At 44.9% G+C, this 13,857-nt stretch overlaps 1 protein-coding gene across 2 annotated transcripts in view; it reads right to left on the bottom strand.

Moving 5' to 3' along the window:
- KCNH1 (potassium voltage-gated channel subfamily H member 1) overlaps window positions 1-13,271 on the bottom strand; it is a gene marked incomplete at both ends in the record, with an annotated part of 267,549 nt that extends 254,278 nt beyond the window's left edge. For both annotated transcript variants that reach the window (XM_079761861.1, XM_079761862.1), the window contains one exon: window positions 13,193-13,271. In XM_079761861.1, coding sequence (XP_079617987.1) covers window positions 13,193-13,271 — 79 coding nt within the window. The remainder of the gene's footprint in view (window positions 1-13,192) is intronic.
- Window positions 13,272-13,857: the final 586 nt, after the last annotated feature.

Here is a 13,857-nt window from a genome sequence, read left to right as displayed (position 1 = left end):
CAGCAAACTTGGCTTCTTTAGCACCACTGAGCCTCCCTCGGCTCCCATGGGGTCTGCAAAGAATCCAGAAGCTCCCAACTGCCCTGCTGCTGCTGCTGCTGCTGCTGCTGAAGTTGCATGAACAGATGGTTATCACAGTGGAGTAAGGTGACCAAAGGCCATGTCTTATCAAACCGCCCAAGGCAAGGATCAACTTGGGGCTTGGGGGTTCAGGCAAATATCAGAGGTGAGCTGCAGCACCAGTGAGAGCCTGGATTATCAAGTTATAGAGAAGGGGGGGCGGAGAAAGAATATGAATATGTGAAGGATTGGGACAGGACACCAAGTTCTTTTCAATTCAAAGAATGGAACATAGGTTCACCGCCTGCAGCCTTGAGCCCATAGATCAGTTGGTCACCCAGTGACCAGCACACCAGGGCTATTGCTAGAGACCCAAGAAACTAGAGGGAAGAATAAGGCCTTGCGTCAGGGGATCTGAGGCCCCAGAGGCTAGGCTAAGTGCTTGCCTCCACCCCACACCCCATCTTGGAGAGAAGCCATGGGATGGGTAGAATTGGCACCTGAACCCAAGAGAGACCCAAAAAGATGACTTAAAAATGGAAGAGCTTGAGATACCACTAACCGGGAAGTTCAGAGTCCATCATACCTGGTCTCCCCCTTGCTGTTCAGTGAGGTGGGACTTTTTAAAGGAGAGAAGATCCATTAAATAAAATAAAGAAGTGAATCTAGGTGGATCTGAGTCAATTTGCCCGTGAAGCGCCAAGGCCTATTGTGAAGCACCAAGCCTGCCACCCAATTCACATTGTTTGCACTGAACAAGTCCCTCCCACATTGTTCAGTAAGATGTGTGGGTTCAACCTGGCTGCCCTAGCCCTGACTTATTGGCTCTCAGCTGAAAGTTCCCTGTGTCTCCAGTCTTTGATGCAAATGAGCTAGAGTCTCCTGCCTCCCTCTGCTCCTTTTTACCCCCTGAGGGTCTTCAGCTGCGAGAGTGTGTGCAATCGAATGTAAGGTTTCCTAAATTCAACCTCCCTCAGCCCACACACAGTTTTCCTCCTTGTAGGATAAAACAAACATTTCTCTAAAAATTGGAAAGACTCCCCTCCCCCACCACAGAAAGCTTCTTCAGCTGATAGGGTATGAGCCAAGCTATGCGACGGTAGTCAGATTCCAAACCTACCATTTGCCTATAAAACATAACGCAGAGATATTCTAAAAAGAAATTATTAGAAAATTGCTTTCCATCCTAATTACCACACATAACAAAGGAGAAACTAACCAAAGCAATGACTTAGAAAAGTGACTCAGTTTGGGCAATTACACAGATAAAAGCTACATTCAGCAGGCGGCTGACACAAATTCGTTATTGCCTGCCAACCCTGGTTATTCAGGGGGCTACAGTAAAAACTCCACAAAGTGCTCCTAATAACTTCAGATAGTTTTACTTGCAAGAGAATCCTTTGCAATGTTATAGATTCCTAAGGGTATCAGTGCTTTTACAAAAAGCAAGTTGGAGTAAAAATATACACTGAGTGGCCAGATTATTATGATCTCTGAATGCATAATAATCTGGCCACTCAGTATATATCCTATATAATAAAAGGCTAATATGCAAATTGTCCCCTCAACCAGGAGTTTGACCAGCAGGCAGGCCGGCCAACCGCCCATGTCCCCTCCCCCTGGCCAGGCTGGCAGGACCCAACCCATGCACGAATTCATGCACCAGGCCTCTAAGATAGATAGATAGATAGATAGATAGATAGATAGATAGATAGATAGATAGATACTGAGTGGCCAGATTATTATGCGTTCAGAGATCATAATAATCTGGCCACTCAGTGTATTTTCCTTTATTTCAGAAAAATAATAGAAAACAATAGAAAAATAATGATGGAGATAAAGGAAGAGAACAAGAGGTTTGTCTCTAAGCAGTAAACAAAGACCAGGAAACAACAGTTTGATTTGCCTGAACCTAAATAAAATCTATACCAGAAATTAATTTTTTAATAAACAAAAGGACAGACCAAGATTTGGTAGTTTGGGAGAGAAAGGAGGATAGGATGAAAAACCAGGAGCTTAGTCAATATAATACACCTAAATGAAACACCTAAAATCTTAATTATCAGCAAGTCACTTTGTGGCTCCATTGTGTTTTTTCAACAGTAAAATTCCATGAAAATCAGTCTTGTAAATTGTCAAGGGCCCAATCTTTGCACAATACAAACTGAACTCCGTAGAGATTCAATAGTTATTTGCTTTGTCTCTGATTTTAATATCCTACTGAAATACATTTTTTATTAAGCCAGTAAATTACAATAGAGAGATTTCAATTTGAAAAGCACACTCAAACACTGCATTTACTGGGTATTTATCCCTAAGTGCACGGTTTCCAAAACATGACCTCCATCTTCATTATGCATCAAATTAAAGGATTTTAAAACAGTAAAAACAGGTTTCACAAGCAGTATGGAAGAGAATGAGACTATACATGAAATTGTGTTAGAAATGCAGAGACTTTTTTATAGTCAATGATATTTCACTTCATAAAGGAGAGGGGTCAGTGATATGTTAAATTACTGCTGGGAAATATATATTTGTGTGATCACTTGCTAAAAAGTAGTGCAATAAATTAACTAACAATTATTCTCCTTTTACAGTCGTAATACTTCCTTAATGTATATCTGTATACATTATAGGTACTTTGAACAAAACTCTTAAACCATTATTGAATAACACCAAAAACATCATTCAAAGTAAGCAAGTAAAAATATTAAATGGTACTAGAAAAAAAGATTTTTTTGAGTTAGTTTTACATTTGCCTCCTCTGTTATTTTAAAATTTCATGGTAAATGGTTCAGTAAGGATAGGGTGGAAGGAAGGGGATCTCAGAGCAGTAATACAGCACATATCTGAGCATCTACTTTGTCTCAGACATGGCAGGAATGCAGGGGACACATGTGTCCATTTGAAAGTTATGTCCAACTTCCCATCTAGCATTAGCTGTCCCAGTCTACATAGCACATAACTCCACATCTGCTCCCTAACCAAGTATCTGGTTCTATAGGCAGAGGCCTGGCAAGAAGACAATGGCACACATACATGGATAATTAGAGGAGTGTTGTTGACAAAGGCATGGGTGAGGTACTGGCAGTGGTGTGCTGGTCACTGACTGGGCGGTGGGAGCCCTGATTTATAGCATTTGCCAATTTCTGAGGTGCAAATACTTCCACCATAGCAGATTTCAAGTTACCAAGGTGAGGTCCCCAACCCAGAAATACGAAAGAGATGCGCATGATCAAATCTTGACAGGCAGTCCCAGCCAGCTCAGCTGGCCCCAGCACACCACTGAGGGAAACCTCAGGGACAGTGCAGTACCCCAGGGTTAATAGCAGTTGGAAACTTTAAGCCACCTAAACCTATCCAAACCCAAAGAGAGCAAGGTGGAGAAGTAAACTTCATTCAAGGGGGAAAAGCTAGGCTATTATGGCATCTCAAGGTGGTAGACCTCACAAGTTAAAGCCAGCCGGGAGCCAGAAAGCATGGGAGACCACTGACATAACCCATATAGGTCAGCCTCCCGGGACGCAGAGCCGGTTGGAAAAGAAAAGGGATGCTCAACGTCACTAGCTATAACGGAAATGCATATCAAAACCACAATAGGCTACCACTTTACACCTGTTAGAATGACGATTATCAATAAGACAAGCAATAACAAGTGTTGGAGAGGGTGTGGAAAAAGGGAACACTTGTAACACTGAAGGTGGGAATGCAAATTGGTGCTGCCTCTATGGAAAACAGTATGGATATCCCTCAAAGAATTAAGAACAGAGCTACCATATGACCTAACAATCCTTCTTCTGGGTATCTACCAGAAAAATTTGAAAACACTTCTTCATAAAGATATCTATACCCCGATGTTCATTGCAGCACTATTCACAATAGCCAAGACATGGAAATAACCTTAGTGTCCTTGGATGGATGATTGGATAAACAAATGTGATTATATATATATATATATATATATATACACACACACACACACACACACACACACACACACACACACAATGGACTACTATGAATCTTGAGAATACCATGCTAAGTGAAATAAGTCAGATAGAAAAGGCTAAGAACCATATTATTTTGTTCATATGTGGGATATAAAACAAAAGACAACAACAAATCAACAAATAAAACAAACAAACTCACAGACACAGACAACACTATGATAGTTACCAGAGGAGAAGAGAGTAGGGGAAGGATGAAAAGGGTAAAGGGGGTCAAATATATGGTGATAAGAGACTGCACAAAATGGAATATACAAATGATCCTACATAATAAAAGTGTAATATGCAAATCGACCGAACTGCAGAACAACTGGTCAGTGGAGGGCAGGGCCAGTGAGCAGGTGTCGCCAGGCCAGCCAAGGTGCATGCCAGTGGGCAGAGGGAGGGGATGGCGATGGGGTGGTGGGGGTGGCAGCAACCAGTGGCGGCAGGGCGATGGGGGCTGGCATCATCCCCTGAGCACCCACCTGGTCGCCTCCCACAGAGGGAGGCCACCAGTGGCCATAGCGCAATTGGGGGTGGGGCCGGCCACAAACTGCCCACGCCATCCCAATCGGCCCGCCGGTCACCTCCCGCAGAGGGAGGCCAGACTGTGGCTTAGGCCTGCTCCCCGCTCCCCTAAGCCATCAGTAGGACATCCCCTGAGGGCTCCCAGACTAAGAGGGGGAAGGCTGGGCTGAGGGACCCCCTGCCCCCCCAGTGCACGAATTTTGTGCACTGGGCCTCTAGTGTATCATAAAACTGTATGCTTGAAACTTATATAATGTCATTAACCAATGTTACCCCAATAAATTTAATTTTAAGAAAAGAAAGAATGGCTCTAAGGAGGAAACATGATATGTAGTCCATCAGGCCACGTAGAGGCTCAAAGCACAAGTGTAATAGCAGCACAGAACTCTAATCCAGTCAGTCCCTATAATGTTGAGAGAAAACAAAAGTAAATAAAATAATAAAAACTTAAAAATGCATTTAGGTGAAATAAATATAGTCTTGTCATTCGAGTTAACTCATTTTCTCCCATGACTGTGAAGGTCTAGTCTAAAATAGGTTTTCCAAATTCACTCTTCATGGAAGTAAAAGTTAAGCAGGAAATAAATATCGGTAAAACTTGCCAATATAGTATCACCTTGCAAATGCTGACTCCAGCACTCTGGGAATGCCAGTGGAGGATGCCTATGCCAGTGTCTTAAGGGAAAAGGGAGGTAATGAGAGGCTATTCCTCTTCTTTCCAGAAGCACCTTATGTCACTGAAGCTATGACAAACAATGGATTTGAGGCCCTCTCGGTTAATAGTACATTAATAATTACAGGATTGACTCAATTAACCTCAGAACATCAGTTTTATGCAGCATAGGACTAATCGAAAAGTGGTCCTTTTAATTTACACAATGAACCATCTTAGGATGCGTAAGCAAATTGATTCTGATTATTGACATAACGCGATTAACACCCAATCAGAAGAGTTTTAAGTAATTTGGCCACGACCAGGAGTGCATGTCTGCTGTGGCGGAGACCGTGAAACCGAGGGAGAGGTTGAAGGTGTCCAGATTGCACTCTGTTCCCTGAGACAACACTTGCATAGAGAACAAGCAGAGCATCCAACAAATCCCAGCATCCAGGATATGCTGGAAACTCACAATGGGGGGGGGGGGGGGGGGGGACCCGAGACAGCAGCCAAAGAAGACATCGCCCAGAGGAATGAGACTTGTTTCAAGTCTCAGAACAAAGCTTCACACGTTCTGCAACAGCCTTCTTCAATCTGACTTAAGGGATCTGGTCACCCCATAGCCACCCTCACAAAAAAAAAAAGAAATGGCTAGAAAAATCTAAGAATAATTTTGGGTGAGGAGCTTATAAGGGGAAATGGTATAGCATGTGTTGGGTCACCATAACTTCTCTTCAGTCTTTGGAGACGTTTACAACATATGTTGGTCTTCATCGTGGATGTCTCCATGAGAAATCACAAAGTCTCACTCACTTTGGTATTCCTGGTCCCTCGCAAAGGATCGGACACATAAGAGGTCCACCGTGCTTGGGAAGCTGAACCACAAGCTGGCCTTTGCATTGCATTTTCATTTGTCTTTGATTTTTTTTTTATTCCTCCATGAAATTTGTGCCTTTCCTTCAGTGATTTTTGTTTTATTTCTTTCACTAAAATAAACATAAATCATTCACTTCCTAGTTCCTTCCCACTTCCAACTCTAATTCTTACATAATCTTTGTCCCCAGGGTTTACTGCTCTAGATTTAATAAAATGAGTCTCTTACACACACACACACACACACACACACACACACACGCACGCACACTGCATATGCCCTTTGTACACAATTCTAAGTGTGCAAGTCTTTCACGTCATTTATCATCATGTGTGAGTTCACACGTGAGAACATTGCAACACACAGGAGATACCAATGCGTCCCAAAAGACAAGAGCAAGTTTTATTTTCATTTTATTTTGATCATGTGCTCACTACTAACATAACCCTAAATAACCCTGTTTTATTACTAGCTTGCTTGGGCAATGTCATTATTGAAAACAAAAACAAAAGAGGAGAAAACACCAAGTGTTGGCAAGGATGTGGAGTGACAAGAACCCTCACACACTGTTGGTGGGAATGTAAATTGATACAAACCCTTCGGAAAATTGTTTGGCAGCCTCCACTGCAGTTATACATATGCCTCTAGGCATATATCCAATATATGCCCACACATCCCAAAGACGTGTGCAAGAATGTTTGTAGCAACATTAATAGCACAACATTGGAAACAACCCACACGTTGTTGGAAGAGGTCACTGAGAGGATGTGATCTGCCGGTTGACTCTTGAGCTGGACCCAGGCAATCAGAGGCTCCTCAGCCCCTGCCCTGACCTTGAAATGTACGTTCTGCCCATGCTTCCCACAGTGGGACCTATTTCAAGGACACAGCCTTGAGAAAGTCAAGTGTTGTTGAGACCATCTGGACTGATACGTGGATGAACCAAGTTAAGGCCTCTTTGAAAACTTTGGAAATTCTGGTAGGCGGGGCGGAGATCTACCCATTAGCAGCCTCGTTGGTAAGCTCCCTTGTTCACTGAGCCTGCCACCTATCATTCTGGAGTGGTCTGCCTCTCTCTTCAGTCTCTCCTTGCCTGTCGTGTACAGGGGCCGGTTTGCAAGCGAACACGTGTCCACCAACAGCATTCAGAATGGATGAATGGCATGTGTGTAACAGTCATGCCATCAAGTACTACACAGCAGTGACAATGAAATGACAGGACACCCAGCAACATGGGGGAATTCTCCAACTGAAGTCCCGTGTATGTAAAGCTCAAAAACAGACTAAATGAACTCCAGAGCTCAGAACTGCAAAACAAGGTGGCAAAATTATGAGGAAATGCAAGTGATCACCTTACAATCAGGAGATGGTCCCCTTTGGAGAGCAAGGGACTTGGGATCAGAGAGCGTCCAGGGAGCGTCTGGAGAGCTTATATAAGATTCCACTTCTTGACATCGGTGGTGACAGTACAGTATTTACTTTACTCAAATGTGTTAAGTTGTACCAAACTGTTTTATGTGCCTTTCAATTGTGGTATTAAACAATTTTAAAGGGTTAAAAAAATGGAGAGAAGAATCAAGACAACTGTTATCAATTTTTAAAAAAAAAAAGGAAAAGATTTTCAGGTGGAAAAGGGAGTGGGCTAGGTCAGTTTCATTCCACAGGGCAGACCTCAAATGAGTGGTAGCTGATCAAGGGCAAATTTTGGTGAGACCACACAGTAACAACAACAATAAAACAGAAAGGGAAGAAGGAAGTAGAAGAGATGAAAAAAGCAGAAAAGAAGAAGAGAAGAGAAAAAGTAGTTCACAACTATAGTTTCTTGGCAAACAGAATATTCCTTGTAAGAGAGTGAGTGTCCCATCGCGGAAGCTATTCAAGCATAGGCTAGATAAGCCCTGGGAGGAATGTTCTGAAAAAGATTCAAACACTGGAAAAGAAATTGTAATGAATGTCCTTTCAGAGCTCAAGTTCTATAATGCTTTCTCAGCAGTCACAGGTGTGTCCACTTAAAGAGAAAACAACAACAACAAAAAACCCATGGTCCAAATATCTCAAATATCTTAAATCTATAAAGCAGAGACTCACTTTGCAAAAAGGGTTCGTTTCAATAAAGAACTAAAGTATGCTTTAAATGTTTGCTTCCAAGCCATTAACTATCTAGCCAAAAATAAAGGGGAGGGAAGAAGGAGGGACGTCCAAGTAACGCTGAAGGACCCAGGGCCAAATGAACCCCATCATAAATGAAGAGCTTGTGTCAGGAAAAAAAATGAAGCCAGAGATTCAATTTCCCCACACATTCCTCAAATGCCTCTATTTTTTAATGATATGTTAATAAAACAGATGAGTATTGTAGGAATCCCTTTCCACGTCCAGCGTGGTCCAGGGTTCCGGTTCAGGGTTCGAGTTCTGGAGAAGGGCCGCACACAAATGAATGGAGACTTGAAGAAATTCAATTTGGCGAAATGGGGGGCCAGGCGGTAGTCCACCTCTAGTGGGAGAACTAACAACTGCTCTGGCTCTGCCATCCCTTTTATTGAGGCTTTGGGGAAAACATCTTAGTCAAGATAAACAGAAATATACATGTAGCCCTTAGGCAGGAAATAACAAAAACTTAATGGGACAAACCAAGGTGGAAGCTGCTTCAGCTAACAATATCTCAACTAAAGAGTGAGTGGTTAGAGCAATTAAGGTTGTTGACCAGCCTTCCTGGCTTCCTGTCAACATCTCTCTTTTAGTGAAACTGATTTGTTCCCGGCAAGTATCATAAAAATCATGGAGTTTGGAGTTTATGTGAAATCACAAGGCTTCGTCCTCTCAATCCCCCAGCTAATATCAGCCAATAGATGAAACTTTCAGACACTTTCGAAGAAAGACAGCGAGCCTGGGCTGAAGGTTATCTTAGAGCATATTCCAGGAAAAAACAAACTCCATCGAGTGGGTCGTAATCCAGATTATCATCTATTCCCCGTTCGGCGTAAGAATGGATTTTAACGAGTTTTGTTTTATAAACATTCCCGTGGCTCAAAACATCTGTGAGGAGACACAACACTACCCGTGGCTCTCATCCTGTTTGCTAACTAATTATATCAACAACCTGAACCAACTTAACACTATGCAAAAACACAGCTGATTTAGCAATCTGTAAATTATACATGTACATAAATCTGGACCCAAATGTGCTGCGCCTCACTCCTGCTAATGTGCATGGATTCTTACTGGCACCTACAACTGTTTGATATAGGCTTCTGAGTACTAAAACATATGCTCCCCTCAAATGGGACCACTTAGGGTAATATTTTTGTAGTTTCCTGGCACTAAGGTCTGCCAGCCTTCCCAAACCAGATCTCCTATTTGCTGCAGCAGGCATTCAGAAAGTAAGCGCCTAAAGATTTAAGCAACAATCAAAAAATATACTGGAGCAACACTTTCCAATATGAATATGACGAGAAGCAGCCTGGCTTTGTGTCAACGAAGTCAACATAAAGATTTGAAACGCTATGACAATATGACCCTACACAAAATCAAATCATCAAATTTGGCCCATTCCTGCTGATTACTTACAACTACTCGATTAAGAGGTAATTACCAAATATCTTCAAATGGTATTCCAAATGTATCCAAGAAAGTTAAACTAGATTTTAGTCCCATCAAGACCAGTAAACACCTTTAAAATGTAGGTGGTTTTTTTTTTTTTTTTTTTAATCCAATGTCAAGCCAGGAAACATGGTGGAATCGGGGCAAGATCCTTGGACCAAGACTCACTAGAATGTAACTTACTCAGGGTAGAGGGTTTCCTTTTTCTCACTATATCCCCAGTGTTCCATACGTGTGCTCAATAAATCTTTGTAGAATGAATGAGCCAGTCACAACTGCTGAAGAGTCCCTGAGCTGCCTTTTACTGCCATTTCTAATGCTTCCTCTTACTAACTAACCGTAAGTAAATTATTTAACCTGAGGATTCTTAGTTCCTGAAACTCTGAAATGGAAACACTGCACCTCCTTTGCTGACTTATGAGGATCAAAGGTAATATTTTTATGAAAAGTGACTTAATATTTTATAACGGGCACATGAATGTTATCCTGCCAAACCATTGGCAAAGGTAAAACTACCGCCCTCCCTTGAAACAGAATTAGCTTCTCCTTTGCCCTGTTATTCTGCTTGGATGTGGTAGTGTGGCCGTTAGCCAAAATGGATGTTGTTCTTGTTGTTATAACATTTTATTTCATCTCCACTGGGAAATTATGCTTCTCTAGAGAAAACAATGGTAATATACAAGGAAGGTCACCGCATGGTGTACCGTAAGGAGCGTGACACAGGGGTCAAGAGGCTTTGGGCCTCATCAGTTCTGACCTTAATTATTTGAGGAAAAGCTGTGCCTCAGTTTTTTTCATCTATACAATGATGGGGAAGGAGGACAGACTAGATCTAAGGTCTGTCTTACCCTGCAGCTCTATGATATTCCAGACAACAGATATTCAAATGCCCCAAAACAAAGTCAGTTCTGTTATCCATTAGCATATAATGAGAACAGTGTTTGTAAGGATGATGAAAACAGTTCCACAGCCTAAGTCATGATGTCTGAGCAACAATGATGCTACCACAAAGATGAATGCTACCCTCTAAACTTAACACCCACCTCAGGCACTATATGCCTGCCACCTTGAATGTCACTCAATAGTCATGGGACTCCGTTTTCTGGTCTTTAAAAGAGAAACAAAAATGCTGCATAAAACCACTGGGAGAAAAATATCATAAAAAGTGATCAAAAAGTAGTGCTATTTAAAGGTAAAATGCTATTTAAAAGACTGTAATGCCCAAAACAAGGCCGGTGGATTTTAGAAGACAATCAATATTTATAAATAGACCTTTTCCATCACAATAAAATAATACAATGCATGTAGATATTGTGACATTTCCAAGAGTCCACATTTTTTTTTCTATTTGTGTTCAGGAAATAGTATGACAGAGATCACTACAAATTTAAATTCCACGCTTCAAGATCAGACTCTTTTTCTCTGAAATAATACATAATACTAAAAGTTCATCCACCTCTCCCAACATGTTTTTGTTTTTGCTGTTGATGCTGTTTGGTTGGTTGGTTAACTGAAGTCAAGCTTTTGGAAGTGGTGCTGAAATTAAAGTGCCAGTACTAATAATATTCCCAGCTAGTTATTCTATTGAGGTTCTACAGATGCCTACAGAGGGAAGTGGCTCTAAGATCAACTAAACTAGAAGATATTCTACCTTCTCAGCTTCAGGGTTGTTTTAAATTGTGGTACCCGCTCCAGGTTTCTTAAGTTCCTCCTACCAAGCCCAAGGAACCTTGTGACTATTACAGGCAAGATTCCTGACTGCTCTCTCCATTCAAAAACATAACATGGTATACATTAGATACAGGGTTTCCCCTCTCACTTAAAGAACTCTGCCTCTTCACACACACACACACACACACACACACACACACACACACAAAAGAAATTGTAATTGATGTTTATGAGAAAGTTGATGTCTCTGGCAAGGGGATCCCCAAATCCCCAAGACTGCCTCCATACCCCCTAACAGGCCAATAACAATAGCAATCACAGTACGTTAAACTCTCAAATAGTGATTTTATTTTAAAACCTATGAACACCTCCACCATTTTTAGGGCAGAAGAGTTCATGGTGGCTGTTCGTGTAGTAATTGTCATCCCCTTGCATCCCCAGGTAATGGCTGTGACCTTGCTCTAAAAGCCACCTTCCTTAGTTTGGGTCAGGAAGACCTTAAAAGAAAAGGGGACTGAGCAGAAACTCCTCAATAGTCTTCGTAAGCGGCACCTAATAAATGACCATTCCTAAGAAGTATCGAACACATGATGATTTGCTACCCTAGTTAAATTTTTGATTATAAGATAAACTTAAATCACTTTTTAATTAAAGAATATTTCTTCGAAGCGTCAGTCACTTTTCATGCCCTTCCCCCAAATCCCTAACTAAATCCAAAGAGAAGCCCGTCGCTTTAACTCAAGCTCCTTAAGGCTCTGAAGCCAAGATATTTACACATTTTTAAAAAGCTATTTTCCTGAGTTAGCGCTTCGGGTCCTCCTGAGGAACGTCATGTCTCTGACAGGAGAGGGTCCGGCAGCCTGGAAGGGGCTTCTTATCCAGGGCTGGTCGCCTCTCATTTGCACCTTCCAGGTGCCCTGCTCCTATTTGCCCTGCAAGCCTTTTAGCCAGGGTGCTCCGCCGCCCTGAGTCCTGCAGGCATTTGAAATGCTTCCTCTCCAGCCCCAGCTCCAGGACTCTCACCCCCCCACCCCACCCACCCTTCATGCTACTGTCCCTCTAAATGCCAAGGGAGAGAGAGGGGCGGGGAGCACTGGTTTATTGGGTAATGGCGATCTACAGGCTTGGGGAGTTTGGGAATTTGTAGGTGAGGAAACTGTATGGGCATAAAAACACTGCTGTGTTTGGAAGAGAGGATCTAAGACAGATTCCTACCTGTGACCACCTAGCCAGCTCAGCACCTGTGCCCGCCACTTCCCGCCGGAGCCCAGGAAATTCTGCCCCCCACGGCCTTAGCTTAACCCAGCAGGGGGTGGGTGGCTCGGTGAGGAGGTGGAATCGGGCAGCCTGCTGCACATCCCCAAGTCCCCGCGCCCCTACACCTTGGACTTTTCTGCCGGTGGAGATGGAAGGTGGACAGCTGCCTCCCCCGGTGGGGAAGCGGCGCCGCGGGGAGCAGCAGCCGGCGCCCCGAGAGCCTTCGCGGAGAGTGGGCTGTACCCCTGGGGCGTCCAGCTCCCCATCACTTTTCCCGGCACTTTGCTCACCAGCTGCCACGCTCCCTGGAGAGGACCAAGAAGGCGGGAGAAAGGCCCACAAGGCACCCCCGGGAGACCTCTCCTCCTGGGATGGGGACTCATCAGACGCCGCCCCGCCTGCCCACCTTTCCCAGCCTCCGGGCTGCCCGGCGCCGGTGCCGCGGCTCCCAGCGCAGCTCCGAGCTCTGCTGCATCCCCGGCGCCGAGCAGCGGGGAGGCGGCTGCCAAAAAGGCACACGGGTGAGAAGCCGGGTCACTGCACCCCGCATGCACCGCTTACCATTGGACCGCCGGACGATATTCTCCAGAAACGTGTTCTGCGGGGCCACCAGTCCCCTCCTGCCCCCGGCCATGGTCATCCTCCCGGCGGCTCGGGGTCTCGGGGCTTCCCGGCGCGGCTTCTCACGGCAGCAGGAAGCGGGGCCCGGGGCCCGCGTGCGCTCCCGACTCGAAGCGCCCCATGCGCCCCGCAGGGATCCGGGCGGGCAGGGGCGGCGGCTCCCTCCCGCGGCCACCCTCGCGCCCGCTTCGCGCCTGCCTCCCTGCGGCCCGCCTCGCAGCGCACTCGCTCGGGGCTCGCCGCGCCGCAGCCGCCTCCGGGTGGGCGGAGGGAGCCCGGCGCCCCGGTCGGCGGCGCCCCCTACCGGGCGCGCGCCCCGCGGGCCTGCGGGAGACGGAGCGGGGGCTCGCGGCGGGCGGGAGCCGGCGACCCGCGGCGGGTCAGCGCTGGGTTGGCAGCGCCACCCTCTGGGCACAGCCGGGAATTGCGTTCAGTGCGCTTTGGGCTGGGTGGCGGGGAGGACAGCGTGAGCCCTTGGAAACCGCTGAGGCTCCTGGAACACCTTCTTTCCCCCTCGGGTTCCTTTGCCTGCTGGTGGAAGCGGCCCCACCTTGATTCTGAAGCCAGGGTCGTGCCGGTGGCTAATGAAGTCGAATTGCAGGCGG

The sequence above is a fragment of the Cnephaeus nilssonii genome (genome assembly GCF_951640355.1).
Source record: "Cnephaeus nilssonii genome assembly, chromosome: 21".
Classification (NCBI taxonomy): domain Eukaryota; kingdom Metazoa; phylum Chordata; class Mammalia; order Chiroptera; family Vespertilionidae; genus Cnephaeus; species Cnephaeus nilssonii.
This window is presented reverse-complemented; position numbering and strand designations above follow the sequence as displayed.